The sequence below is a fragment of the Pan troglodytes genome, chromosome 16, assembly GCF_028858775.2.
Source record: "Pan troglodytes isolate AG18354 chromosome 16, NHGRI_mPanTro3-v2.0_pri, whole genome shotgun sequence".
In the NCBI taxonomy this organism is placed as follows: Eukaryota; Metazoa; Chordata; class Mammalia; order Primates; family Hominidae; genus Pan; species Pan troglodytes.
Window position 1 is genome coordinate 69,819,254 of NC_072414.2, and position 26,714 is coordinate 69,845,967.

At 58.2% G+C, this 26,714-nt stretch overlaps 1 protein-coding gene across 1 annotated transcript in view; it reads left to right on the plus strand.

Moving 5' to 3' along the window:
- Positions 1-26,714, plus strand: part of LOC112207947 (chondroitin sulfate proteoglycan 4-like) — a 42,166-nt gene that overhangs the window by 9,395 nt on the left and 6,057 nt on the right. Inside the window, 8 exon segments of the mRNA XM_054666858.1 lie at positions 17,609-17,831; positions 21,078-21,241; positions 22,520-22,604; positions 22,607-22,804; positions 22,807-25,296; positions 25,299-25,445; positions 25,448-25,547; positions 25,549-26,044. Coding sequence (XP_054522833.1) covers positions 17,609-17,831; positions 21,078-21,241; positions 22,520-22,604; positions 22,607-22,804; positions 22,807-25,296; positions 25,299-25,445; positions 25,448-25,547; positions 25,549-26,044 — 3,903 coding nt within the window.

The window sequence follows — 26,714 nt, forward strand, 5'->3', positions numbered from 1 at the left end:
GCCACTAATCTGTCACGTGGGCTGGGCATGGTGGCTGAGGCCTGTAATCCCACTTTGGGAGGCGCAGGTGGGAGGATCACTTGAGGCCATGAGTTTGAGACCAGGCTGGGCAACATAGCAAGACCACGTCTCTACAAAAAAATTTAAAAATTAATCAGGTACGGTGGTGTGTGCCTGTAGTCCCAGCTACTGCAGTGAGCCAAGATCGTGCCACTGCACTCTGGCCTGGGCAACAGAGCAAGATCCTATCTCAAAATAATAACAATAATAATTGTCATATGACCAAATTTTTTTTCCAGGCTCTTAGCACCAGCTTCCTCATCTTTCCAACAGAAGGTCTTCGCCTGGGCTAAGTGTTAAATCAGAAAACCCCTATTCAGAGGTTGGCCTGCAGTTCCCTGACCTGGTAATGCTGGGGAGCATTGGCTGCTGTCACCTGCCAGCTCCCACCCCCACCCAACACTTACAGACCAAGCATCACTAATTTTTGCAGCTGCCGTGATAAATGGCACTGTCGGCAAAATGACATCTTTCTAATCTGCCACAAGACAGATGAGTCCCTGAGCTCCCACAGCCTCCTGAGAGCCAGCCCAGGCCAGCCTCGTTGAGATGATGGGCAGACACAAAGCCCAGGGCCTGGGGGCAGGTGGGATGGAGAGGAGACCTCAGCGCCCAGAATCAAGAACATCCCTAGAGGGGTTTACCACAGGCTGTTTCCTAAATATTTAGTAGTATGTGTGCTTTTAAAAATATTCCAAAGAATATTATATCCTCTGTTCCTTTCTGACCAAAGTTAGGTCTTCAATTCAATTTTCTTTTCTTTTTTTTTTGAAACAGGATCTTGCTCTGTCTCCCAGGCTGGAGTGTGGAGTGTAGTGGCACGATCACAGCTCACTGCAGCCTCCATCTCCTGGGCTCAAGCAATCCTCCCACCTCAGCCTCCCAAGTAGCTGAGATGACAGGTGCCTGCCACCATGCTCAGCTTATTTTTGTATTTTTAGTAGAGACAGGGTCTCGCCATATTGTCCAGACTGGTCTTGAACTCCTGGCTTCAAGTGATCTGCCCACCTCAGCCTCCCAAAGTGCATGGATTACAGGCTTGAGCCACCACACCCAGCCTCAATTTTCACTTTAAATTAAAACCTGGAAATTGTTCAGGTTTACAAGGATGAGCCATTAGACACCGGTTCTGAAGCAGTGCTCTCTTCCCATCTCCCTCTGCTCTGCGGAACAGCATGCCTCTGCCTAAGCCATTGGGTCTGGGGGCTCTTCTCACCCCCCTCCTCCCTCCCACTCCCTCCATGGTTCCCACCCTCCCTCCCAGCCCCTCCGCTGACCTCAGCCGCATCCCCTCCATGCCTCAGGCTGGCCTCGGGCTGCCAGGTCAAGGTAGAACTCCCCTCACACCTTCCTGTGTCCAGGAGTAGAGGTGAATTGGGGCTCTGGATGCCAAGAACGGAGGAAGGACAAATGCCAGCCCCAGAGACCCTCGCCTCCTCAAGACCAACAGGAGCTGGTGCCTGTCCGCCCAGCAGCAGCAAAGCAAGAGCGGGTGCTGGCTGGGGTGGGTGGGCACAGGCCTGGGCTTGAAGATTGAGGTAACACTGCCCCCTCCTGGCTAATTCATGGCTGCTCCTCTGACAGGCACCGCCAGGCTAAGCTGTTGAGGCTGGGGACATAGCGAGTGACTCTCCAAAACAGCATGTGACAAGCTGACCCTTCCCTGCAGTCTGCCCAACCGAGAGCTGCCTCTTGCTCTGCCCATCCTGCCCGAGCTAACAGCAGCCCCGCCAGCTTGCTCCAGCTGTCTCTTGGTTGTCAGTCTTGCCTCTCCTCCAAGGGACTCGGGGGAGTCACAGACAGCAGGACCCTGGCATAAAAATCATCATAACCACCAGGCACTTCAGAGTTTATAAAGCTCCAGCGCTTCTGTTGAAGGCCATCATCCAAGCACCTCGGTGGCTGTACATTTTACGGATGAGTAAAAGGGGACAGAAAGGTGAAGTGACTTGTCTGGGGCCACATAAAAAAAGGCTTGGCAGGACCGGGCTCCTGGCTCCTGACCCCACCTTCTTTCCACTGCCCTGCCCAGTGGCCAGCTCAGACCCACATCCCCTGACATCTACTGCAAGCCTTATTCCCAGCCCTAAGCAGGTATTTCTCACCCTCCTTCTGGGAGCCCCAAGCAAATATATTCACAAATTTTTCATCCAGGTGGGGACTGTCCACTCTCCTTCCAAGAGGCTCTGTCTGCAGGCAGCCGGCTGTCCACTGGGGCAGCACAGCAAGGGTTAACAGCAGGAACTAATATTTAGAAACAGCACTACCCCAGAGGAGTCAGCTGTGGCCAGCTGGTCACAGCCACTGAAGCCACCAGCCTTTGTGAGTGTGGCATGGAAGACGAGTGCCTGCTCCTGGAAAGCAAAGGCTCCAAGAGGGTCCTTCACCACCCCCGGCCCTTGTCCTCCCAGCACAGCTTGTGTGTGGCTCAGAGGCCAGGGCAAAGCCCTCCACTGGCCTCCCTTCCACAGCTGGCTCCTGAGGGTGGCAAACATAACTTTTCAGCTCCCGAACTGTGTAATTGTTGGGACTGGCTGCTCCCTCCCCTCCTGAGCCTGGCTGCCTGTACTTGGAGGAGCCCTGTGTGTGCCTCTGCCAGAAGCAGGATCAGGACCACTCCTAACAGAGGCCCCAGGTCAAAGGCCCAGGCCCAGGGCCCGCTGCCATGGAGCTCTTGGCCAGAAAACTGCAGGGCCACTGAGCCAGCGCCTAAAGCCCGTGCCCTCTTGCACAGTAGTGGCCTAGGTTCTGTGACCTTCATGGCAGAGGGCCAATTCCCTGAGGGCGGGCCCTGGGCAGCAGGAGCACACCCCTGCTTAGGCACCGCCCCATCTAGGGCACAGGCACACACCATTTCCCAGCAAGCTGGCTTTGGCCACAGGCTCCTTGGGTGGGGCCCAGGCAACGAGGGTGCAAAACACCCTGGCCAAGGGTGGGGCCAAACCACAGCCACTGCCCAGAGCGGGGACTCTTAGTCCAAGAAGCACTGGAGGTAGGAGTGACCAGCAGTGCCTGGCCAGCATGGTTGGGTGAATTCTGCTGGCAGGGAGGTGGGTATTACTGGGCCCTCTGTTGTCTTGTTCTCCAAGAACAATTGGAGAAATGGAGGCAGCACATACCACAGGTCACTGTAGCTTCAGAGAAGTTTGAATCTTCTTTTGCCCCTGGGTGGGAACATCCTTCTTCCTTCTTATAAGTGTGTTCTAAGCCTCCTTCTTTCCTCCTCCCTTCCACCCTGTGCCCTGTCCCATGCTTGGCTGGGGAGGCATGGACGCACACCTCCTGACCCAGCTAAGCAGGCCCCAGGTGAAACTAGGAGAGCTATGGAGATCAGGATTCCAGGGAATCTTTTGAAAGAGAAGTCGACGAGCACGAAGGAGGGCTAGGAGGGCTTGCTGGAGGAAGGTGAGATGTGGCCAGGGAGGTAGGGGCAGTCAGGGATGGCCACCAAGGATGCCTGGCCAAGCCATACCAAGGAAAGTCATGGCAAAGGTTGGAGGGCAGAAGGGAGAAGGCTTGAGCCAGACCTGAGGATGCCAGAGAGGCCCAGGTCAGCTCTGTTCAGCACTGAGGCTTCAGGGCCTCGGGGGAGCTTGCTGAGGAGCTGGAGAGGGGACAGTTGAGGAGCAGGCATGGCTGGTCCAGCAGCCTTTGTTACAAGACAGTGGGAGGTGGTCAGGGGTCAGTTCCAAAGGCACACAGGGACCTCGACTTTCTGCCAGTCTGCCTGGCATGATGCTGCTCAGCATTGGTCCGGAGTTCCAGCCCTAGGTTACGGCTGAGCAAAGGCCAGGCCTGTGTGCGCTGGAGCCGCAGCATCCCTTTTTCACTGAGAGCCTCAGTTTCCTCATCTGGAAGCAGGGACACAGTTGGCCAACACATATGCTTCCCAAAGTTGTCAAGAGACCAGGTGAATGTTTTTTGTAAACTGGGAAGCCCCATCAGAGATGCGCCAGCTGGGTTATTACCGCCGTGCTGGTTGCCATTATTTTCCAGGCCTGTGTTTCTCTGCCCAGCTAGCAACAAGGCAGGGGGAGGCTCCCAGCTAATCCAGACTTGAATCTCAGCTGTGGGTGGGAGCGCCCTGTCTGGAGGCTCCAAAGACATCTGTGTAGGTGGGGAGCAGGGAAGATGGGGAGGGGGAAGGGCGGGGGAGATGCGGCCAGCGGAGATCTTCACCCAGATTTTTGATTCTTAGAGCAAAAAGCCTTCTGTCTTACTTTTTCATTCCTGAAAAGAAAGCTCTTTTCCTCCAAACACAGTCTTCCAAGCAGCACCCCCAACCCCAGGCCCACAGTTGGCCAGTAATTAGCCCCTAACAAGGACCAGGTGTCCTGCTGACTTGAGGAGAAGGAAAAACAAGGGACAAATTGTGGAATCAATGGCTTTACCACCACTGAGGCCAGCCTGGCACAGTTTTCATCCCAGGCCTCCTAGGGCACATGGATGGAAGCTCTTAGGTTTGCCAAAATCCCCACAGAACAGCAGCAATTGGTTTCTTAGTCAACTACAGCAGGCATTTATTGCACACCTACTGTATGCAGCAGCCTCTGGAGGGGAAAATTGAAGCTTTGCAACAAAGGAAGTGATATGTGTAAAGCTATATGTAAACCATGAATCACAGGGATGTGCAGGATGACAGAGACAGAGGAGAAAAGATAAGCATTTATTGAGCACCTACTGTATGCCAGGTCCTGGGCTAGGCACTTGAGGTACATTAAAGCATTTAATCCTCATCAACCCAATTTTACAAATGAGGAAACTGCCACAGAGAGGTGAGGTGACTTGTTCAAGGTTTGACAGCCAAGTAGGAGAGCGGGGATTCGAACCCAGGTCTCTCTGGTTTCAAGACCAGTATTCATAACCCCCGCATGGATCAGTCACCATCACACCTCGAAAGTCCTGACACTCAGCCAGCCGGGATGCAGTCCGCGCCACAGCCCTCACCTCCAGCCCCTGCCCTGGCCCTGGCTTTGACCCTGACTATGTTGGCCAGACTTGCATCCGTGGGTGAGTGAGGGGCCTGAGACCCTGACCCAGCCTGGCAGAACTAGAGGGGTTCCTCAGGGAGGGAAAAGGGACAGGAGGACCCAGAAGTGGCCCCCAGATCAGAAGTCAAGCAGGCTGCGCTTCTCCCACCACTAGCTGGGGTCGCCAGGGGTTCAATCCTGGGGCGGACACGGGACCCCGCTATCTCAGGTTATGGGGTTTCTAGCTAGCCAAGGCTGTCCAGTTAGGGGCGGGAGCAGGCGCCCCAAGCATGGATTGCCTAGGGCGTGGCTTTGCCCGTTTGGATTGTCTGAGACACCAGTGGGGCCACCCCAATGCTGGCCGAGCTTTGTTTGCCAGGCAAGTTTGGGGTGAGTATGTTGGGGTCCAAAGGGACCCGGCGACAGTGAGAAGTGGGTCCTCCAGCTTCAGATGCCCTGGGCCAGGAATGGGGAGTGCTACAAGGTGGGAAACGAGGAAGGAGCCACCCTGCCCTCCCCTGTGAGGAGCACCCCCACACCCCTCCAGTTGCCCCCCAGCTCTGCCCCTTCTCCCCTCCTCTTGCTTCCTTGCAGATCCGTCTGTCTATCCACCACCTCCCCTCTTCCTCCTGTCCTCCTCTCCCTCCTCCTGTTGGTGACAGGCAGGACCCCCCACCCACCACCCACTCTCAGCCTCCTAGAGGGAGAGCTGGTGCCCCTCAGATACCCTGTGCCCCAGCAGGGGCTTGTCCTACAGATGGCCCTGGACCACCCCCTGCCACACCTCCTCATCCCAGCACTGATGCCTGACCCAGCAGAGGCTGAATGGAAGTTCGCTTTCAGAGAAGTGCTGAGATATATCCCCTCTCTGTCCCGATGCCAGAAACCCCAACATGACAGCATTCTTCCTTCAGCGAAGGCAGCTCTAGTTATGCCATAAGAACTGTGGCCTTAGGGCCCATCCATCATCACTACCCACGTGTGATTCAGTGCTTCAGCTACACCTTCGAGATCATTCCCAAGAGCAGCATGGAGCAAAGGCAGGGCCTGAGCCTCCTTCACAAGGGCCCAGGCCACACCCTTCTCCCCTTCAAAGGGAGAAACCAGCTCTAAAAGAGGGCATCACATGGTTCCCAGAAGGGAAGTGAGTCAAGGGAGGACCCCCGCGGGGTGAATCAGGGCTGGATCCCCAGGCTCCCTGTTCCTGCAGGGACCAGATCCCCTAAGATCTTAGGAGCTGAGGGATGGGCTGGGCCGCCAGGGAGATGGAAAGGGAGCATCCAAGGTGACCAGGGCGGTCAGCTCATCCAGGCCCCAGCCTCCAGCCAAGGAGGCATTCCAGTACCCCCACCTCCTTGGGCTTCAACTGAGAGCCATTCTCAAATACCTTCTTAGCCCTGACAGCATGTAGGCATGGTGCTAGGCTCTCAGGGGCACAGGAAATTGAGAGGCTGAACTGAGACTCATTCAGGAGGCAGAAAGGCAAATTAAATCTCAAACAGCAAAGATCTGGATGAAAAGTACGGAGGGGAGAATATCAGGGGCAAGTTGGGTCAGGACACAGGGTGGTCCTCAAACAAAGCCTTGGTGGATGGGAAGGGAGTCTGTCCTCCAGGCAGGGGCGCTGACTCAGAGGCACCGAGGTGGGGGTAAGCAGAAGGGTGTTGAGACAGGAAGGCCAGCAGCCTGGCTGGGAGGCATATTTTGAGCACAGGCCAGGGAGAACCACTGGGCTGGGGCATGGAAGCCTTAAATGGCAAAATGAACCCCACAGCCCTATGCCCTGTTGGCAAAGGAGATGCCACAAGGGTTTTAGGGCAAGAGAGCAGCATGGTGCTGTGGGGTTTTATAAAGTTACACCATCCCCTGCCTTTACGACCCGGAAATGAGGAGGGGGTGGGAGAGCTCCCGTCCAGCAACCCATCTCTGTCACCACTCCTGGTCCAGCTCCCTGCCCTGATTTCTGCAGTAGGGGCAGCCCCTGCCTGAGGAAGGCGTCCCTCCCACCCCTCCCGGATGCCCCTGGCTGCAAAGGCCCTCGTCCTCCCGTATCCGAATGAGGTGTGTTGGGAGGCTCTCCCTCTACTCATCAACATTTGAGGCATCCGGGTCAGGGGGCCTGGCAGTCAGCACCCTAGAGGCCATCTGGGCCAATCTTCCACTTGTATAGAGAGGGAAACTGAGGCCCCAGAGAGGAAGAAAAGTACTCTGAGTTCCACCAAGAACCCCAGCAACCCAGGAAGAGCCCCCAGCCCTGCTTCGAGGGTGCTCCCAGCCTGCGTCGGGGCCTAGGCTTGGGCCACTGAGACAGTGTGGGTGACAGATGTGGTGTCCAGCTCCTTCTGAGCTGTATGGGAGGCCCCAGCAGAGAGCCAAGCATTGGGGGAGATTGGATTTGAGCTGATACTGGAAGGACAGACAGAGAAGGAAGGAGGTGACATTCTAGTCGGGGGGTCACAGTGAGCACAGGGCAGGCAGGGATGGTGGCTCCCACACTTCTTCCCTGGCATTGCTGACTGAAAGGCAGAATGTGAGGGGTTGAAGTGGGACCCAAGTGGGGGAGTACCTGGCAGGGAGGGCTTGTGTGTTACCTGCGTGGGGACTCAGAACTGATGGGGGTATCTTAGTGAGCAGGGCCACAGGGACACCAGGTACAAGAAATTGAAGCAGGGTAGATCCTGCTGCCTCTGAGGATGGTTTGGGGGGACCGATGGTGCTCGGGACAGGCACTGAGCCTTGTGTGCACCTTGTGTGCCACCCCAGGCCTCCGGAGCAGGGCAGGGCCCAGGGGCCAGAGCCCTTGGCCCAGCCCACCCGGACTCGAGAAAAACTGTTCTAGAGCAAGTGTAACGGAGCCTCCCTCCCTACGCCTGCCCGCCCGGGCAGGACAAGAAGGGCCTTTTAGTGCTGCCCGCCTGGGGGGCCTGGGGTGGGCCATGCCAGGTGGGCCAGTCGGCTGTCGATGATGGCAGGAGGGGAGTGAGGTGCGTGTGGAGCTCGCGGAGGAAGTGTATAGGCTGTGCTTGGGAACTGGGAGTGCTGCCCAGAAGGGGTGGGCAGGGGAGGGGGAGTTGGAAATAGCCCTGACATCCACACTTACTGGCGCACACAGATGTGGGCACACACACTTGCACACGGCCACTCTCACAGACCTGGACGAGCATGGCTACTGCCTCTGTCTCCAAGTCCCCTACCTTAAAGATCTGGGCCAGTGGTGCTTGCGAGGAAGGAAGTGAGCACAGGATGGGGATGGGGTGCCACCCTGAGCTGTGTCTTCTATTCAAGGCCAGGAGAAAATGAACAGGGGCTTGTGGGTCTGGGACTGGAGACTGGCCCCTCCCTGGTCCCTCTGCTCCTTCACCGCCTTTCTCCCGGACTCCTGCCCCATCCAGCTCTCCTCTCGCCTCCAACATGCCCTCCGCCCCAGCATATGTCAGTTCAATAGAGCATTCCAGAGTTAAGACTCTTCCTCCAGCTGCAAGCTTAAGACAGGTTTCAAATTTACTGTTTTACCATTCCTACTGAGTTTGTATGAGGAATTTTTGAATGAACTGAATTTGTATGAACAATTTTGTACTTGGCTCCTCCATGGGGCAAGGGTATCTAGCTCTCTCCGCTTCTCAGGAGGGTCCGTAACTCCAAACAGGAGAGGACAAAGCTGTCTTATTGCTGTGCTTGCACTAGAGGTACGAGCTGGGTGTCCCATGTCCCAGGGTGCGCACTAACCATGTTGTTAGTCCTGCAGCCCCACAGCAGCCCTGCCGGTCAGGAAACAGTCACTGCAGCCTCAACCTCCCAGGCTCAAGCGATCTCCCCACCTCAGCCTTCTGAGTAGCTGGGACTTCAGGCATGTGCCACCACACCAGGGTAATTATTTTTTGTAGAGACAAGGTCTCACGATGTTGCCCAGGCTGGTCTCGAACTCCTGGGCTCAAGCAAGCCTCCCACCTGGGCCTCCCAAAGTGCTGGGATTACAGGTGTGAGCCACCATACCTGTCCAACATTCCCATTTTACAGATGAGGAAACTGAGGCTCAGAGAAAAGCAGGGACTGCCTCAGGTCTCTCTTTGGGCACACAGGCCATGGTATTCTCACTCACTCCAACAGCAACAAGTTTCCCTACATCAAGCCAGGTGGACAACCACCCACCAGTGGGCTCAGGCCCCAGCAGGGGAAAGAGAGAGGTCTGCAGGGACAGACAGCTCCCTGAGGACTCCAGATGTTTGTTCCTGTCTCCCCATCCCCCACCAGCCAGCGTTCTCTCCCTCTCCAAACCCTCCCCACTTTCTCACAGCCTAAGCAAATCCCCTTCAAAAAACCCTCTCCCCCCAAGGCTAGGGTTGCCAATGAAGCCACTTTTGTCTCTGATGTAGGGCGATAGCTGTAGGGCGGCTGTCAAGGTGGCCTGGTGGCAGGGGTGGGCCCCATCAGGGACAGTGCCTGTCCTGTTGAGCATTCCTGCCTCTCGCTCAGCTCCTTCCCACACCCAGGCCGGCTCCCAGCCTGTGGAGGAGCCCGCTGGCTCTGCCAGCCCTGGCATGCGTTAGCCAGGCCTCCAGCCATCGCTCCTGCTTCAACACTTCAGTGTGTGGCTCTCCCGCGGCCTAAGGTTGAGGTGTGTCAGTGACAACTGCCTCCCTTCCGGGAACTTACTGCAGAAACCCCTGACCCCAGACCAGCCCCCCATGGATCCTGGGGAAACCCGGGCTCAGACAGAGGAGCCTGCTTGTTCAGAGTCACACAGTGAGTCCTCAGCAGATTAGGGGGAGGGCTCCCTACTCTTTGGCCCTGGTTTGGGGGGTAGCTTCACCCTCAGGACCAGCAGCTACCCGGGAGCACACATCCCACTTGCTTTGCTCAGGAGTCTCCCCCATTGTAGGGCTCACAGCCTGGCCCCCAGAGGGGTGTAGAGATCACTGAGCCAACCAGGGATTTTCCGACTGCGCTCCAGCACACCCCAGGGCTCTCCAGCTGAGCCGGCCTGTAGGCGGCTGAGCTTGGGAATATGGGACGCCTGCCCCACCCCAATTCACGCAGAGCCGCTCCACAAACCTGTTTATAGATTGGGTTCCATGAAGATTGGTACTAAGGGTCCTTGGAAGATGTCCTTCCCCAAGTCTGGGAGCCTGGAGGCCAGGAGCAGAAGGCAGTCCCAGCTTCCTCACAGCAGGCCTGGGGCTGCGTGGCCTCTCCTGCCCCAGCTTCCCACTCCTGCCCGCTGCCTGCTGGCCCTCACTCCACACTGGCTGAGTGTCCCTTATCTGAAACGTTGGGGACCTGAAGTGTTTCAGATTTCTGAATTTTTTTTGGCTTTTGGAATATTTGCTTATATATAATGAGATATTTTGAAGATGGGACCCAAATCTAAACATGAGATTGATTTATGTTTCATATACACCTTATACACATAGGCTGAAGGTAACTTTACAGATTTTTTTTAAAGAATTTTGTGCCTGAGAGAAATTTATGTTACATTCTTACGTGTGGAGGCCAGACGCGGTGGTTCTTGCCTGTAATCCCAGCACTTTGGGAGGCTGAGGCAGGCAGGTCACCTGAGCTCAGGAGTTCGAGACCAGCCTGGCCAACATGGTGAAACCCTGTCTCTACTAAAAATACAAAAATTAGCTGGGCGTGCTGGCGACACCTGTAATCCCAGCTACTCAGGATACTGAGGCATGAGAATCACTTGAACCTGGGAGGCAGATGTTGCAGTGAGCTAAGATCGCGTCACTGCACTCCAGCCTGGGTGACAGAGTGAGTGAGGGTTCATCTAAAAAAAAAAAAAAAAGTTCTTATGTGTGAGATTTTCCACTGGTGGCATCCTATTGGCACTCAAAAATTTTGGATTTAGCGGCATTTGGCTTTTGAATTTTCAGGTTAGGGATGCTCAACTGTGCCGTGCTATGTCCTTCTCTCCCCAAATATATCATCCTCCCTGGTCAAGGTGATCCCGTGTCCCACGGACTGGCTGATCAGATAGAACTAGGCCGTCAGATAATAATCCACAACCGCTGGCACCTTTCCACTTCTGCTCAAGCTGCTCCATGCAACCGGCCTTCCCTTTTCCCCCATCCTCCAAGGCTCAGCTCCAGTATCGCCACCCCCAGGAGCCTGTTCTAACCACAGATTGCTCTGAGACCCATGACCTGGATGGCCCCTCTCCTGGGGCCCTGCCCTCCATCTCTGTGGGGTTACAGGCCTTTCTTCCCCTACCCTCACCTGGCCTCTGTCCCCGGTTCATGACCTTCTTCAGCCTGACACCCAGTAAGTGCACATGCGTGTGTGTGCACACACACACACACACTCACACATACACATTCACACACACACATACACTCACACACACTCACATACTCTCACACTCACACACACACACACATACACACACACAGTGTTGCTCAGCAGGCAAGGAGTGTCCCTCCCCTGAGCCAGCAGCCCCAGGGAAAACTCCCCCAGGGCAGGCCCTCTGGCCTGGGCCAGTCCACTCTCTGGGGAGTCAGAGCGGGCTGGGCAGAGGAGACCAACTTCCGTTCCCACCTAAGAGCAGCCCCTTCCCCCACCCACATTTCAGGGAGGGGCAGCTATAAATACCAGTGGGACCAGGGTACTGATTCCCACGACATCCACTTCTCCCTGCCCCTTCCCTGTGCACAGTGGCTGGGGCCAGACCAGCTCTCCTGCAGCTGGAGGCCAGCCAGGCAGGCCTGAGGCCTAGCCACACACACACACACACACATACACAGACAGATACACAGACACACACATACGCAGACACACACAGAGACACAGACACACACACATACACACACACAGACACACACAGAGACACACACATACACACACAGAGACAGACACACACAGACACAACACACACACAGACACACATACGCACACAGACACACACAAATACGCACACAGACAGACATACACACACATACGCACAGACACACAGACATACACACAGACACATACACACACACAGACATACACACAGACACACACACATGCACACAGACACACACACACAGACATACACACACAGACACACACACACGCACACAGACACACACAGAGACACAGACACGCACATACACACACAGATACACACAGACACACATGCACACACACACAGATACACACAGACACACATGCACACACACGCAGAGACACACACAGACATACACACACACAGACACACATAGACACAGACACACATATGCACACAGACACAGATACACACACAGACACACAGATACACACAGAGACATACACACACAGACACACACATACGCACACAGACACAGACACAGATACACACACGCACGCGCGCACACACACACACACTCTCTTACTTCCCATCCTGGTCAAGGAGGAGCAAATCACCCTTTTTGGGAGTCTGCGAGCAGCTAAGAGGGAGCCCCTCCCCTGCCCCTCAGCCCTGACCCAGGCCCCATCTCTCCCTCCTCTGAGTCCTGAGCTGTGGGAACCCACACAGGGAAGCAGGAGGCCAGGCACATGGTGGTGAAACACGGCATTAGAGAGCTCAGGTTGAATTCCAGCCCTAACACTCCATGCGTGACCTTGGGCAAGTGACTGTTTTTCTGAGCCTCAGTTTTCTCCTCTCTAAAATGGGGATAAATAATTTCGACCTCTTACGTCGAGGATTACGTGTGAGGATTAAGCAAGACACTTTGCCTGGAATCAATGCTCGGTGGACGTCTGCTCCTGAGGCTGCAGTCACTCTGCTATTAGCATCTTCTTCCCAGGGTGGAGTGGCCTGGTGACATGGGGACTTCTGCTTAGGAGTCTTTCAGGAAGATTCCGAGGCAAAGGCCTAGAGGAGGTGGCCCCGTGAGTCTGTGTGGGACCAAGTGACGTGGAAAAGGAGAGGTGGGCTCTGGAGAGGGTATCAGCCAGCGGCTGCCTGCCAGCCCAGGACCCTTCAGAAGGTGGGAGGGGGTGGGGGTCTGCATCTCTGTGGCTAACTGGGCTGAGGCCCACACCCCTCTCCCAGTGCTAGAAGAAGCAGGGACAGCCCCTGCCTGGCCCTCCCCAGGGCCTGTTTCTCCCAAGCCTAACAGCCCCTAGGATGGGGCTCACTGGGCCGGGGCACAGCAGGAACCCCCTGTCCCCAGAGCAGGTGAGTGAGGAGAAGAGAATGAGCAGGTATCAGGACCTTTTATGGGATGAGGGACCCTAGAAGCCTGTCTTTTCCCTGCTGTCTACCAACCCCTCGCGAGTCCCTCTCTGGAGGTGGGGGCTGGAGGCCAGGGCCCAGGGACGCAGGATAGCTCACCTGCCAGAGTCACCATGGGGCTGTTACCACCACTCATGACATAAGCAGTGGTGGCTGCATCACGAGGAGCAGAAATCCGGACTGAGGGAGGGGACAGCCCTCTCCGCTCTGGGCTGCTAGGACCCCTCAGGGGTATGGGTGTATGTGAGCTCAGAGTAGGGGGAGGTGTGGGCAGGTGACTGAGGTGACTGCAGAGTGGGGTGTGCAGCTTGGGGCTGGGACACTGGAGGGACCCTGGACAAGGGCCGGCCCGTGCCTGAGCCCTCAGGCCAAGATCCCATTGTGCAGGCCCCCACTGCCTTCACTCACGTAGAGGTGACTCTTCTCCACAGACCCCTGGACAGGGCCCAGACAGGCCCCCCACCCACATGTGCTAACAGAATCCAGGTGGCTGCCCCTGGCCGAGATTCCATCTCTGGGCATGTGGGGCCCGTGTGTTTCTGGCCACCCACCTGGAGCCTGGCTGAGCCCCTCCAGGGGTGGGTACTCAGACGGGGGCTGTCCTTCCAACCGTGGACAGCCCTGGGGCCGGCGAGATATTGTAGAGACCTGAGCCAGCTGGCTGATGGTGCCACAGCCCTTGGGCTACCTGGCCCTGCTGTGTGGCCTTGGGGAGACCCCTGGCCCTATCTGGGCCTCTGGGTGGAATCTTCAGTCTCCTAGGTCAGCTCTAAATTCTGAGCTTGAGCCTCTTGGGAACAGGACAGGGGCCTCTGCCTCTATCTAGAGAGAGCCAGCTGCTTGTCCTGGGCCAAGCAGCAAGGCAGGCTAGGCCTGGAATGGGGCTGAGAAGCAGCCCAGCCTGCCAGGACTCCCTGGCATTGGAAAGCCACTTTCCTAAGTTGGCATGGAGCCCTGGGGCTCCCCCCGGGATGAGAGCAGCGGCTCCTCTCCACCCCCGGTTCCTATCTTCCACCCCCTGGCCCCAGCCCCGCCCTGCCAAAAATAAACCCAGACCACCCCATCTTGTACCAGCCAGACACACCCAGCCCCTCCAGAGCCAATTGAGTCACCACTCAGAGCTACTCCTTTTTTAACTGTCTGAGTCACTGCTTGTGGCTCCATGACACATGCCCCAGGCTACAGTTACCCCACAGCCCCCTACAAGCGCAGCCAAGGGAGGGGTCTGCGTAGAGGCTGGCAGCAGGTGTGAGTCCAGGCCATAGCCTTAGCTTGTGAGCCCTCCAGGCCTAGGGAACTCACTCCATAGCAAGCCAGAGACCAGACCTGTCCCTCAAGGTCCCGGCCGTGCCCAAGACAGCCCTTGGGGATCTTGGTGACAAGGTCAATCTGGGCTCTGCCCCACCGCATTGTGTTGCCTCCAACAGGCCTGGGCCTTCCCCGCGGAGACTGCCGGGACAGAGGGTCTCCAGCCCCTAGACCCTGGAGGCTGGGGGTGGGCGAGGCCACAGAGACGCCTGCTTCCTCCCTCCTCACCAGCTCCACCCGGACTCTGACCACGCTGCCTGGAGCACCATGAAGACTCTATGGGACGGAAGCCACACTTCAGTCTCCCCTCACGGCTTCTGTCTGCCCCTGCGCAGGGTCAACCGGGCTGCAGAGCACCCCCCGTCTCTCAGTCCATCCCCCCATCCCGCTCTCTCCATCTCTCTGTCCCTTCCCACCCCTGGCTGTGGTTCCTCCATCTCTTTCTGTCTGTCTTTCCTACCCTGTCTCTCTGTCTGTCTGCCCATCTCTCCAGTCCTGCTCTGTTCTCCTTCCCTTCTCCTTTACCGGGTTCCACGGCAGTCAGAAGTGCTCCCTGCCGCCAGCACTCCACCCGTCCCCAGGGCCCTCTCTGCCTTCCCAGTAGACATAACAGACCCTCACCTCCTCCCATTCCCACAAGGGACTCTGGGCCCCAGGGACCAATGCTGAGAAATGTTCCGCCCCCCTCACCAGTTCCTCCCCTGCCCCAAAGTGCAGGCTACATCCTGTCCCAGGGAGTGTCAGGATCCCACAGGCACTTCCTTGGGGGTTGACAAAGGCAGGCAGGGGGGCCTGGGAATGGCCCCACCTCCCAGTCCATGCTAGAGCAGGGGCCTGTAAGCCTCAAACCCCATCCGTCTCCTGTCTGTGGCTGTGGCCTCCGGCTATAACTAGGGGCTCAGATTCTATTTTCTTTAAAAACAAGCACAAGACTGTCATCACAGGCCCAGAAAAGCAGTTTCTGGCTGGGGCAGTCCCTCCAGCCCTCCCTGGCCATTATGTCCAGCCCCCTGCCTCTGAGCCCTGGGGCCCTGGAGAGCAGAGGAGGCCTGGAAAGGAGCCTGGAGGTAAGACAAAGTGGGGAGGGCTGGGGCGAGCTCCCAGAGGCAGCCCCTCCCTCCTTTCCTTTCACCTCCTGTCCCCAAGCAAGGTCAGTCTAGTCCCCAAGGCTCACAGTGTAAATGGAGAGAGGTGACAACAGCACAGCCCCCTGGGCCACAGTGAGTGTCTTTGCACCCCAAGGACAAAGAAGGCGCTTTGGGCTTTTTTCCTGAAAGAGCATGAGGACATTTCACAGGCGGACAGGAGAGAAGAGCTGGCCCAGCAGCAGGCCCAGCCTGAGCGAAGGCAGCAGGTCGGCCCTGCTAGGTGTGCACGGAGTCAGTGCAGAGTCTAGTGAGACGGAGGCGTGGAGTGTCCGTGGAAGAGAGCAGGAGACCCTGCAGGCAGGGCCAAGGGCACCCTGGCTTTCGTCGCCACCCAGGGGTGGGGGCCTGACCCTGGGGCAATGGGAGCCACCAAAGCCAAGGGAGGCTGAGAGAGCGGCTTTCAGTTTGGGTTAACTGGGGCTGCTATTAGCAAAGGGAGTCAGGAGATTGATTAAGCCAGACCAAGGACGGTGGCTAGCCGCCTTATGGATGGACCAGGGAGCAAGAGAGGAAGATGAAGTTGAAGGAGAATTTGGGGACTGGATGGATGGAACCTGAGTATTAATCAGCAGTGGCCGTGGGGAGGGAGGAGGAGGAGAGTTGAGCACGACCCTCAGATGTCTACTCAGCAACAGGTGGACAGTCGGGCCTTCACGGGGCTGGCGAGCCGGCTGTAGGGGAGAGGACACTGAGTCCTCCTTGCTTTGGGTGGGGTTGGGCTTGGGGGTTCCTATGGGTGTTCCTGCCGTGGACATCTGAGGGACACTGGCAGTGGGCCTGGAGCCCTGGAGAGTTGGTGCCAGTGAGAGAGACGTGGTGCATTAGCAGAGGCTGGGCCTGAGGCCGGGAGAGAAAAGGAGGGCCAGAGGGAGTGTGGTGGCGGTGGGCACAGCTCCAGGGGGGCCCACAGGCTGCAGGCTTCCAGGCAGTTGGCAGGTGGGGGTGCTAGGCAGGAACCTATTCCAGGAGGAGCCAGGCCTGCCCAGGAAGAGAGGTCTCAGTCTCGGGATCTCTGATGGGCCTGGGTAGCCCAGAGGTTCACTAGCAAGGACACTGAGGTTTCCTGGTGCACCCCCCGGCAACACCCTCCCGCTGGAGCACCACCAGTGCTGGGGCTTGCTGTGGTGGGACAGCTCTGCCTGATAGAAAAACCCTTACATGGGCCAAATGCCACATTTGATCCTTTCATTCTCTTAGATGCTGACGTCACCTCCCTCATTACAGGTCCATGGGCCTCCTGGCTGCACAGACGCCCTGGGCAGGGCATGTGGGCCCTGGTCCTGTCCTCAAGAGCTTCCAGTCTGGCCAGACCTGTGGCCATTTAGGCCAGAGATGGCTCTACTGTACCCACGGTAGTGGCCACACCTCTTTCCAGTCTGCTGGGCTGGTCAGAGGCCAGATGTGTGTCAGTCCCTCTATCCAGGTCCCCTTTTACAGATGGGGACACTGAGGCCAGGGAAAGCATGGAAGCACATGGCTCTGAGCCCTGTGTGTGTGCTGGGGGTGTGAGCCCTGACCCAGGCATCTGCCCTGGACGTGGACTCTGTCTGTGGGGTGAGCCCACCCTCTGCCCTGTATTCAGATGGGGGAACTGAGGAGGAGGCACACAAGCCACTGTGCACAAGTTGTGCCACCAGATTTCGGGTCCAGGCAGCCGTCCAGACCCACAGTCACTGTTTCCTCTGTTCTTCCCCCATCCCAACTCACACACTCACTATCTCCAGACCCAGCCCGCCAGGCTGGGGAAGCCCCGAGACGCCGCCCCGACAGCCCTGTCTTCGGCAGTTTCTGCTGCCAGAGCCAAGGGGAACTCAGAGATAAGCCATGGGCTGCCTGGTCCTGGACACTGCCCAGGAGAGAGCCTGGCCCTCAGCCTCCTGGGGGCAGCTCCCACCCAGACCCCTGTCTCTTCACCCTCCTCCCAGACCTCCAAGTCCCCAGTGGGCAGGGCTGGCACTTATCACTGGCTTCTGGACCTAGTCATCCCTTGCCAGCCCCTGCAGAAGGGCCCTCCCTATTCGGCCAGCCCCAGAGCCACAGAGGGGGGGCTGCCAAACCGCCCAAGGAGAGCAGATGCTTCCATCCCCTCTTCGCTGCCCCCTCCACCCGGCCCTGACAGAAGAGTCCCAGGGGACAAGAAGGGAAAGAGTGTGTCTTCCCCAGGCTGGGGTCCAGCTCTCACACCCTCCTCCCACTGGGGCCATTGGCAGATGCTCCACTTCCAATTCACAGGCAGCAAGCAAACCCACCATGTCTCTCTGGGTGCACACACGGTGCATGTGCCCTGCTGACACCCACAGCCCCTAGCTCTGGAGCCACACCCGCGGGAGCTTAAGTCCCAGCCCTGCCACTGCTCCACAGGCTAGCACGGAGGACTGCCCTCTCTGAGCCTCAGTTTCCTCACCTGTAACATGGGAGATGCCTCCCAGGAGCCTGCTGGGCCTGGGGGGCTGGGCAGCACCAAGTGAGGGTCCTTCACTCTTCTCTTCCCTGCCAGAAACCCTACCCCAGCCTGGGTCCACTGAGTGAGGGTCCCAGGTCCGCTAGGGCCAGGAAAGTGGGGGAAAGGAGGGTACGGAAGGGGCCTGGAAACCCACCCATCTCCCTGTATAAGAGGGAAAATTATAAGGCAGGTAAAAGCCTCTTGGAACCGCTACCCACCGCAGCCACCCCACCCTCCTCGCCTGAGGCCTGGGGAGCAGCAAGGCTTCCACAAAGACACCATTGAGGCCCCGCTTCCTCCTTCCCCCGGCCCAGCCCTCCCGCCTGGATGGACTCTGGGCTGCTTCTTCCCTCAAAACCTCTCATTTCCCCTCCTGCTTCCTCTGTGCTCCACAAGGCCCCAGGGTTGGGACATGTGGCTGGGAGCCCAGGGCGCAGCCCCTATCAGCCTCTGTGGACCAAGCTCAGCTTCTCCCACCCCACCTGCCCCTGCTTCCACTCATCTTCCAGACGGGTTCCCTCAACTGGAAATGTTCCCCAGTACATGCCCCTCTACATGGGTGACTCAAAGCGCTTGGTTAGAGGACGGTAGCTGAGGCCAGTGACAAGGGTCAGGGCCCAGCCAATAGCTGAGGAAACTGTTTTCCTCCCTGGCCTCCTTGGCCTTGCAAGGGACCAGAAAGGCAACTAAACAGAAGGTCAGCTGACCTGAGTGTGCATCTCTTGGCTCAAGAGTTCTTGGGGCAAGGAGGATGGGGCTGCCCTGACCCTGGCAGAGGCCTCTGCAGCATTTAGACGTGGAGGCAGTCACCTGAGCAGGCGCCTGACACTCCAGCATCCCCCCTGGGATAAAGCAGTGTCTCCTGAGAGGATGGCTGCTGTTGTAAGCTCCATGGGATTTGGAACTAACCTACTGTTTTGTTTTGTTTTGTTGGCAACAGAGTCTCGCTTTGTCTCCCAGGCTGGAGTGCAGCTCGGGTCACTGCAACCTCTGCCTTCTGGGTTCAAGTGATTCTCCTGTCTCAGCCTCCCAAGTAGCTGAGATTACAGGTGTGTCCCACCACACCCAGCTAATTTTTGTATTTTTAGTACAGACAGGGTTTTGCGATGTTGGCCAGGCTGGTCTCGAACTCCAGACCTCAGGTGATCTGCCTGCCTCAGCCTCCCAAAGTGCTGGGATTACAGGCACGAGCCACCATGCCTGGCCCTTAACTAACGTACTGTTGTCTGCATTTTGGTAGCTCACCGGACAGGAGAGGAGCAGGCAGTCTGTGGGCTGCGGGGATGGCCCTGGGTGGTAGAATCCCAGTCTGGAAGCAGCCAGGAAGAGTGGCTAAAGAGCAGTGAGCCCTGAGGGGTCTGCAGGTGTGTGAGTGTCTCCCAGGCAGCCCACCCTGGCCAGTGATGAGTCATCTAGCCTGGGCCCTGGTGACCCCAGTGTCATCACTGGGCAGGTCGCTCCACTTAGTCTGACCTTAAGTCTCCCCTGTAACCTACCCCCTTGTTACCCTCAAACTAACAGGGTTGGGGAAGGTGATAGCTCAGTGTGGGTGGCTGAGCCTTGGGGGTTTTGCTGGGAGGAGGTTTGAGAGGGGCCCACCCCTGAGTAGGCACACCAGACAGCTTCTCCCTTGCCTGAGGAGCCCAGGGAGACCAATGTGCTGGGGAGGGGACCCCCAGTAATGGCTCAGTATCCAGGGCCCACAGTGGGGCCAGACCATGGACCCAGTGCATGCCCTCCTCGCGTGCCTTGCCGCCACACACGTGTGTACATGTGACACTGACCCACACTCCCGCACACACTCGCCCATGCCCTGCCTGCTGGGTTGGAAGTAGATTGCTGTCGGAAGTAAAATCGGGGAGTCCCTTGAAGGTGCAAGGGGAGGGAAACTGACCTGAGGTCTAGAGGGCCAGGTGACCTCAGGGAGGGTCCGCTGCTGGGGAAGCGCACCTGGCCCGTCCATGCTCTCACACAGCTGGCATTCAGCCCCCAGGTGGGCCACGACCCCACCCCTGCCCCGCCACATACACACCCATGAGGGGAGACAGAGAGCCCTTCATCCCGGCCTTGGCCCTCCCAGAACACCCCATCCCACAGCCCCCTCAGACTCCCTCACCCCTGCCTGCCCAGACCTGGAGGCAGGATCTCCCCCCGTGGTGCCAAACCCCGAGGGGCGGTGATGGAGAAGTCTGGCTTCGTCTTGGAGCAGGGCCCTCCCTCCCCAGCAGGCTGGCTGGGCGTCCCCTCCTCACTCCTGTGCACAGCAGCAGGCTTGCTGCCAACGTCCCGCCTTCTCTGTCTCCCTCGAGTTTTCCTCCTCCATCCCCTTCCTCGGGCCTTGGTCTGTATGTGAATCCAGTCTTTATGGAGGAGGGCATCTTGATTTCTCCTTCTCAGTTTTAGTAATTTTCTCCCATGTTAGCTGTCTTCTTCCATTCCCATCACTGTATTGCAGCTAAGGCCGGGCGAGAAGTCGAGCACAACACCTGCTGGCCCAGGTGCTAAGCCCCTCACTGCCCGGGGCGGGCGGGGCCGGCCAGCTGCTCCGAGTGCGGGGCCGCTGATCCCACGCCCACCCGGAACTCGGAACTCGCGCAGCCCCGTTCCCGCCCGCGCCTCTCCCTCCACACCTCCTGGCAAGCTGAGGGAGCCGGCTCCGGCCTTGGCCAGCCCAGAAACGGGCTCCCACAGTGCAGCGGCGGGCTGAAGGGCTCCTCAAGCGAGGCCAGAGTGGGCGCCAAGGCCGAGGAGGCGCTGGGCTGTGAGGGCTGCCAGCAGGCTGTCACCTCTCACTGGGACCCGGGCAGTGCTCAGAGGCAGCACCATACAGCAGAACCATGAGGGTGCGCCAGCATGGACCCCTTTCTGCAACCCACCCATCCCTCTTTGCGGCACCTCGCCTCCTCCAGGCAAGAGTCTGAGCCTTGACCACAGCTCCCTCTCTCACACAGCTTCCTTCTTCAGTGAGAACCACCTGGAGGTGCCTGTGGCCACGACTCTGACTGACAAAGACCTGCAGCTGCAGTTTTCCACGTCCCAGCCCGAAGCCCTCCTTCTCCTGGCAGCAGGCCCAGCTGACCACCTCCTGGTGCAGCTCTACTCTGGACGCCTGCAGGTGAGTGACGTCCCCCTGAGATCTGGGCGGGATTCGGGGTGGGATTCCTTCTCTAGCTTTGAGTGAACCCCAGCTGGCTGTGTGACCTTGTGTAAGTCACTTTTATCTTGGGGTTTTAAGTTCTCCACTGTGGGATGGGCGGCAGCAGCCCAGAAATGGTAAATCCTTCATGAACTGGCTCTGCCCACCGGCTCCCTCCAACCATGTTTCCCGCCACAAGCCCTCGCTGGCCCTTTGTGCTCTGACCACCCTGAACTGCTTTCAGTTCCTGGCCATCTTACAGTCGCTTGCTGCCAGGCTCTTGATGCACACTCCTTCTGCCAGGTGTGCGCCTCTCCCGTTCCCTGCACATGCCTAACTCCAGCCTCTCCTTGAAGTCTCAGTGTGGGCATCCCCTCCTCCTGGGCTAGGCCCCCTCCTGAGCCCCCATGACCCCTGTGCATTCCTGTGGCACTGCACCAATTTCTCTGCAGCACCACGGTCTGTCCACGACAGTAACAGCACCAGTACTGCCTCAGCTTCCTCATTTTTCCATTTCATCCTTCAAGACACCACAAGCTTTGTTAGCAAGGAGTCTTGTGGCTTTCTTGAGTCTTCCCCCAAGCCATGAAGAGTTTAAGAACCCAGGGTCTTATTCCAAATTTGTGCCAGGCTGGGTGCAGTGGCTCATGCCTATAATCCCGCCACTTTGGGAGGCCAAGGTGAGAAGATCACTTGAGCCTAGGAGTTCAAGACTGGCCTGAGCCACACAATGAGACCCCATCTCTATTTTAAAAAGAAAAAAATAAAAACAAATTTGGGTCAGCCATCTCCTTCCACACCCCAGAGGGGAGAGGACTAGGGCTTGGTCAGTCTGCTGCTGTCATTGCATTCCCAGTTCCCTATTATTCCAGGGCTGAAATCTAGGTTCCGAGACAATATTTCTGGCACCTCTCACTCAAAGAGAGAGGAGGAGAATTTAAAAATACAGGTTGGATTTCTAGGAGAGCATCTTGCTGTATGTCAGTTCCTTGTGGGCAAGGACGACATCTGATTCACATCAGAGTCCCCAGAGCCCATCCAGCCCTGGCCCAGAGTTTCCTTTGGTGAGTGTTTGGAGGATGAGTAAAGAGATGGCAGGATGGCAAGAGGAGTGGCACCAGAGGCCCTTGTCCTAGGTTTTCTGCTCTGGGGCACCAAGAGTGGGGAACCCACTATGCTTTTATAAGGGAAATGATGGATTCCAAGTGCTGCCCCCCATCTCCCACTCCCCATCTCCCACTCCCCATCTCTCTTCAGGTCAGACTTGTCCTATGCCAGGAGGAGCTGAGGCTGCAGACCCCAGCAGAGATGCTGCTGAGTGACTCCGTCCCCCACACTGTGGTGCTGTCATAGAGGGCTGGGCCACATTGTCAGTTGATGGGTTTCTGAACGCCTCCTCTGCAGTCCCAGGAGCCCCCCTAGAGGTCCCCTGTGGGCTCTTTGTTGGGGGCACTGGGACCCTTGGCCTGCCCTACCTGAGGGGAACCAGCCGACCCCTGAGTGGTTGCCTCCATGCAGCCACCCTCAATGGCCACAGCCTCTCTGGCCTCTGACTCCCGACGTGCGTGAGTGCTGTGCTGAAGAGTTTTCTGCCAGTGATGATGTAGCCCCGGGCTTCTCTGGGCCCCACTCTCTGGCTGCCTTCCCTGCCTGGGGCGCTCAGGACGAAGGAACCCTAGAGTTTACACTCACCACACAGAGCCGGCAGGCACCCTTGGCCTTCCAGGCAGGGGGCCGGCGTGGGGACTTCATCTATGTGGACATATTTGAGGGCCACCTGCGGGCCGTGGTGGAGAAGGGCCAGGATACCGTATTGCTCCACAACAGTGTGCCTGTGGCCGATGGGCAGCCCCATGAGGTCAGTGTCCACATCAATGCTCACCGGCTGGAAACCTCCGTGGACCAGTACCCTATGCATACTTCGAACCGAGGAGTCCTCAGCTACCTGGAGCCACGGGGCAGTCTCCTTCTCGGGGGGCTGGATGCAGAGGCCTCTTGTCACCTCCAGGAATACCGCCTGGGCCTGATACCAGGGGCCACCAATGTCTCCCTGCTGGGCTGCATGGAAGACCTCAGAGTCAATGGCCAGAGGCGGGGGCTGCGGGAAGCTTTGCTGACGCGCAACATGGCGGCCGGCTGCAGGCTGGAGGAGGAGGAGTATGAGGACGATGCCTATGGCCATTATGAAGCTTTCTCCACCCTGGCCCCTGAGGCTTGGCCGGCCATGGAGCTGCCTGAGCCATGCGTGCCTGAGCCAGGGCTGCCTCCTGTCTTTGCCAATTTCACCCAGCTGCTGACTATCAGCCCACTGGTGGTGGCCAAGGGGGGCACAGTCTGGCTTGAGTGGTGGCACGTGCAGCCCACACTGGACCTGATGGAGGCTGAGCTGCGCAAATCCCAGGTGCTGTTCAGCGTGACCCGAGGGGCACACCACGGCAAGCTCGAGCTAGACATCCCGGGCGCCCAGGCACGAAAAATGTTCACCCTCCTGGACGTGGTGAACCGCAAGGCCCGCTTCATCCACGATGGCTCTGAGGACACCTCTAACCAGTTGGTGCTGGAGGTGTCAGTGACGGCTCGGGTGCCCATGCCCTCATGCCTGTGGAGGGGCCAAACTTACCTCCTGCCCATCCAGGTCAACCCTGTCAACGACCCACCCCACATCATCTTTCCACATGGCAGCCTCATGGTGATCCTGGAACACTTGCAGAAGCCACTGGGGCCCGAGGTTTTCCAGGCCTATGACCCGGACTCTGCCTGTGAGGGCCTCGCCTTCCAGCTCCTTGGCACCCCGTCTGGCCTCCCCGTGGAGTGCCGAGACCAGCCTGGAGAGCCGGCAACCGAGTTCTCCTGCTGGGAGTTGGAGGCCGGCAGCCTAGTCTATGTCCACCACGGTGGCCCTGCACAGGACTTGACGTTCCGGGTCAGCGATGGACTGCAGGCCAGCCCCCCGGCCACGCTGAAGGTGGTGGCCGTCCAGCCGGCCATACAGATCCACCGCAGCACAGGGCTGCACCTGGCCCAAGGCTCTGCCATGCCCATCTTGCCCGCCAACCTGTTGGTGGAGACCAATGCCGTGGGGCAGGATGTAAGCGTGCTGTTCCGCATCACTGGGGCCCTGCAGTTTGGGGAGCTGCAGAAGCAGGGGGCAGGTGGGGTGGAGGGTGCTGAGTGGTGGGCCACACAGGCGTTCCACCAGCGGGATGTGGAGCAGGGCCGCATGAGGTACCTGAGCACCGACCCACAGCACCACACTGACGACACCACGGAGAGCCTGGCCCTGGAGGTGCAGGTGGGCCAGGAAATCCTGAGCAATCTGTCCTTCCCAGTGACCATCCAGAGAGCCACCATGTGGATGCTGCAGCTGGAGCCACTGCACACTCAGAACACCCATCAGGAGGCCCTCACCACAGCCCACCTGGAGGCCACCCTGGAGGAGGCAGCCCCAAGCCCCCCAACCTTCCATTATGAGGTAGTTCAGGCTCCCAGGAAAGGCAACCTTCAACTACAGGGCACGAGGCTGTCAGATGGTCAGGGCTTCACCTAGGATGACGTACAGGCTGGCTAGGTGACCTATGGGGCCATGGCACGTGCCTCGGAGACAGTCAAAGACACCTTCTGTTTCCATGTCACAGCTCCACCATTCCCCCTGCTCTGTACCCTCTCCATCCACATTGGTGGTGACCCAGACGTTCACATCCTCACCAATGTCCTCCTCGTGGTGCCTGAGGGTGGTGAGAGTGTCCTCTCTGCTGCCTACCTCTTTGTCAAGAGTCTCAACAGTGCCAGCTACCTCTATGAGGTCATGGAGCGGCCCCGCCATGGGAGGTTGGCTTGGCGTGGGACACAGGACAAGACCACTATGGTGACATCCTTCACCAATGGAGGCCTGTTGCGTGGCCGACTGGTCTACCAGCATGATGACTCCGAGACCACAGAAGATGATATCCCATTTGTTGCTACCCGCCAGGGTGAGAGCAGTGGTGACGTGGCCTGGGAGGAGGTACGGGGTGTCTTCCGAGTGGCCATCCAGCCGTGAATGACCACGCCCCTGTGCAGACCATCAGCCGGATCTTCCATGTGGCCCAGGGTGGGTGGCGGCTGCTGACTACAGACTACGTGGCCTTCAGCGATGCTGACTCGGGCTTTGCTGACGCCCAGCTGGTGCTCACCCGCAAGGACCTCCCTTTGGCAGTATCATGGCCATGGATAAGCCCACGCGGCCCATCTACCGCTTCACCCAGGAGGACCTCAGGAAGAGGCGAGTACTGTTCATGCACTTGGGCTGATCATGGCTGGATCCAGCTGCAGGTGTCCGATGGGCAATACCAGGCCACTGTGCTGCTGGAGGTGCAGGCCTCGGAGCCCTACCTCCGTGTGGCCAACGGCTCCAGCCTTGTGGTCCCTCAAGGAGGCCAGGGCACCATCGACATGGCCGTGCTCCACCTGGACACCAGCCTTGACATCCGCAATGGAGATGAGGTCCACTACCACGTCACAGCTGGCCCTCGCTGGGGACAGCTACTCTGGACTGATCAGCCAGCCACCGCCTTCTCCCAGCAGGACCTGCTGGATGGGGCCGTTCTCTATAGCCACAATAGCAGCCTCAGCCCCCGTGACACCATGGCCTTCTCTGTGGAAATGGGGCCAGTGCACACGGATGCCACCCTACAAGTGACCGTTGCCCTAGAGGGCCCACTGGCCCCGCTGAAGCTGGCCCGGCACAAGAAGATCTACGTCTTCCAGGGAGAGGCAGCTGAGATCAGAAGGGACCAGCTGGAGGTGAGGAGTTGGAGGTGGTGAGCGGGGGTGTGGGCCAGGTAGAGGGCCTCCCGCCCAGCCTCCATGCCAGGAACACATGTGACTTGGGCTGTGGCGGCTCCAGGTTGCATGTGTGCACGTGCCTCAGATGTGCTCCCGTATATGTTGTGCTCCCAGGAGTTTCTGGGGAGCTTGCTATACACCCATCCTCCTGGGAGTTGTGTGTGCCTCCAGAGGTTGTGTCCACTCATGTCCATGACATGGCTGAGCATGCAGATTCCTGGACCCCACCCAGCCCTACAGAATCTCTGACGTGGAGCCCGAGAATCTCCATTGCAGTCAGTTCCCTGGGAGGACATCACGGGTCCTGAGCTTTGGGGACTGCTGACCGTGGAGGCAGGCAACTGCTCCTCAGACCCCCGTGTCCCCCGCTCTTTTCTCAGAGCCCAGACCAGGACTAGGAGGTCTGTCAAGGGCTTCTGCCCACCCAGGAACCCCACAGAGCAGCCACGGGCCCTCCAGCAGGCTCACTGACTTGCCCTGTGACCTCAGGCCAGTCCTTGCCCGCTCTTGGCCTTACTCTCCTACACTGCTCATTTCGGAGACCCTTCTGGTCTGCATGTCTGGAGCTTGGGGCCGACAGCAAGCCAGCAGATCTGGAGTCAGGAAGGCCTCGCAGGAGGAGGCAGCG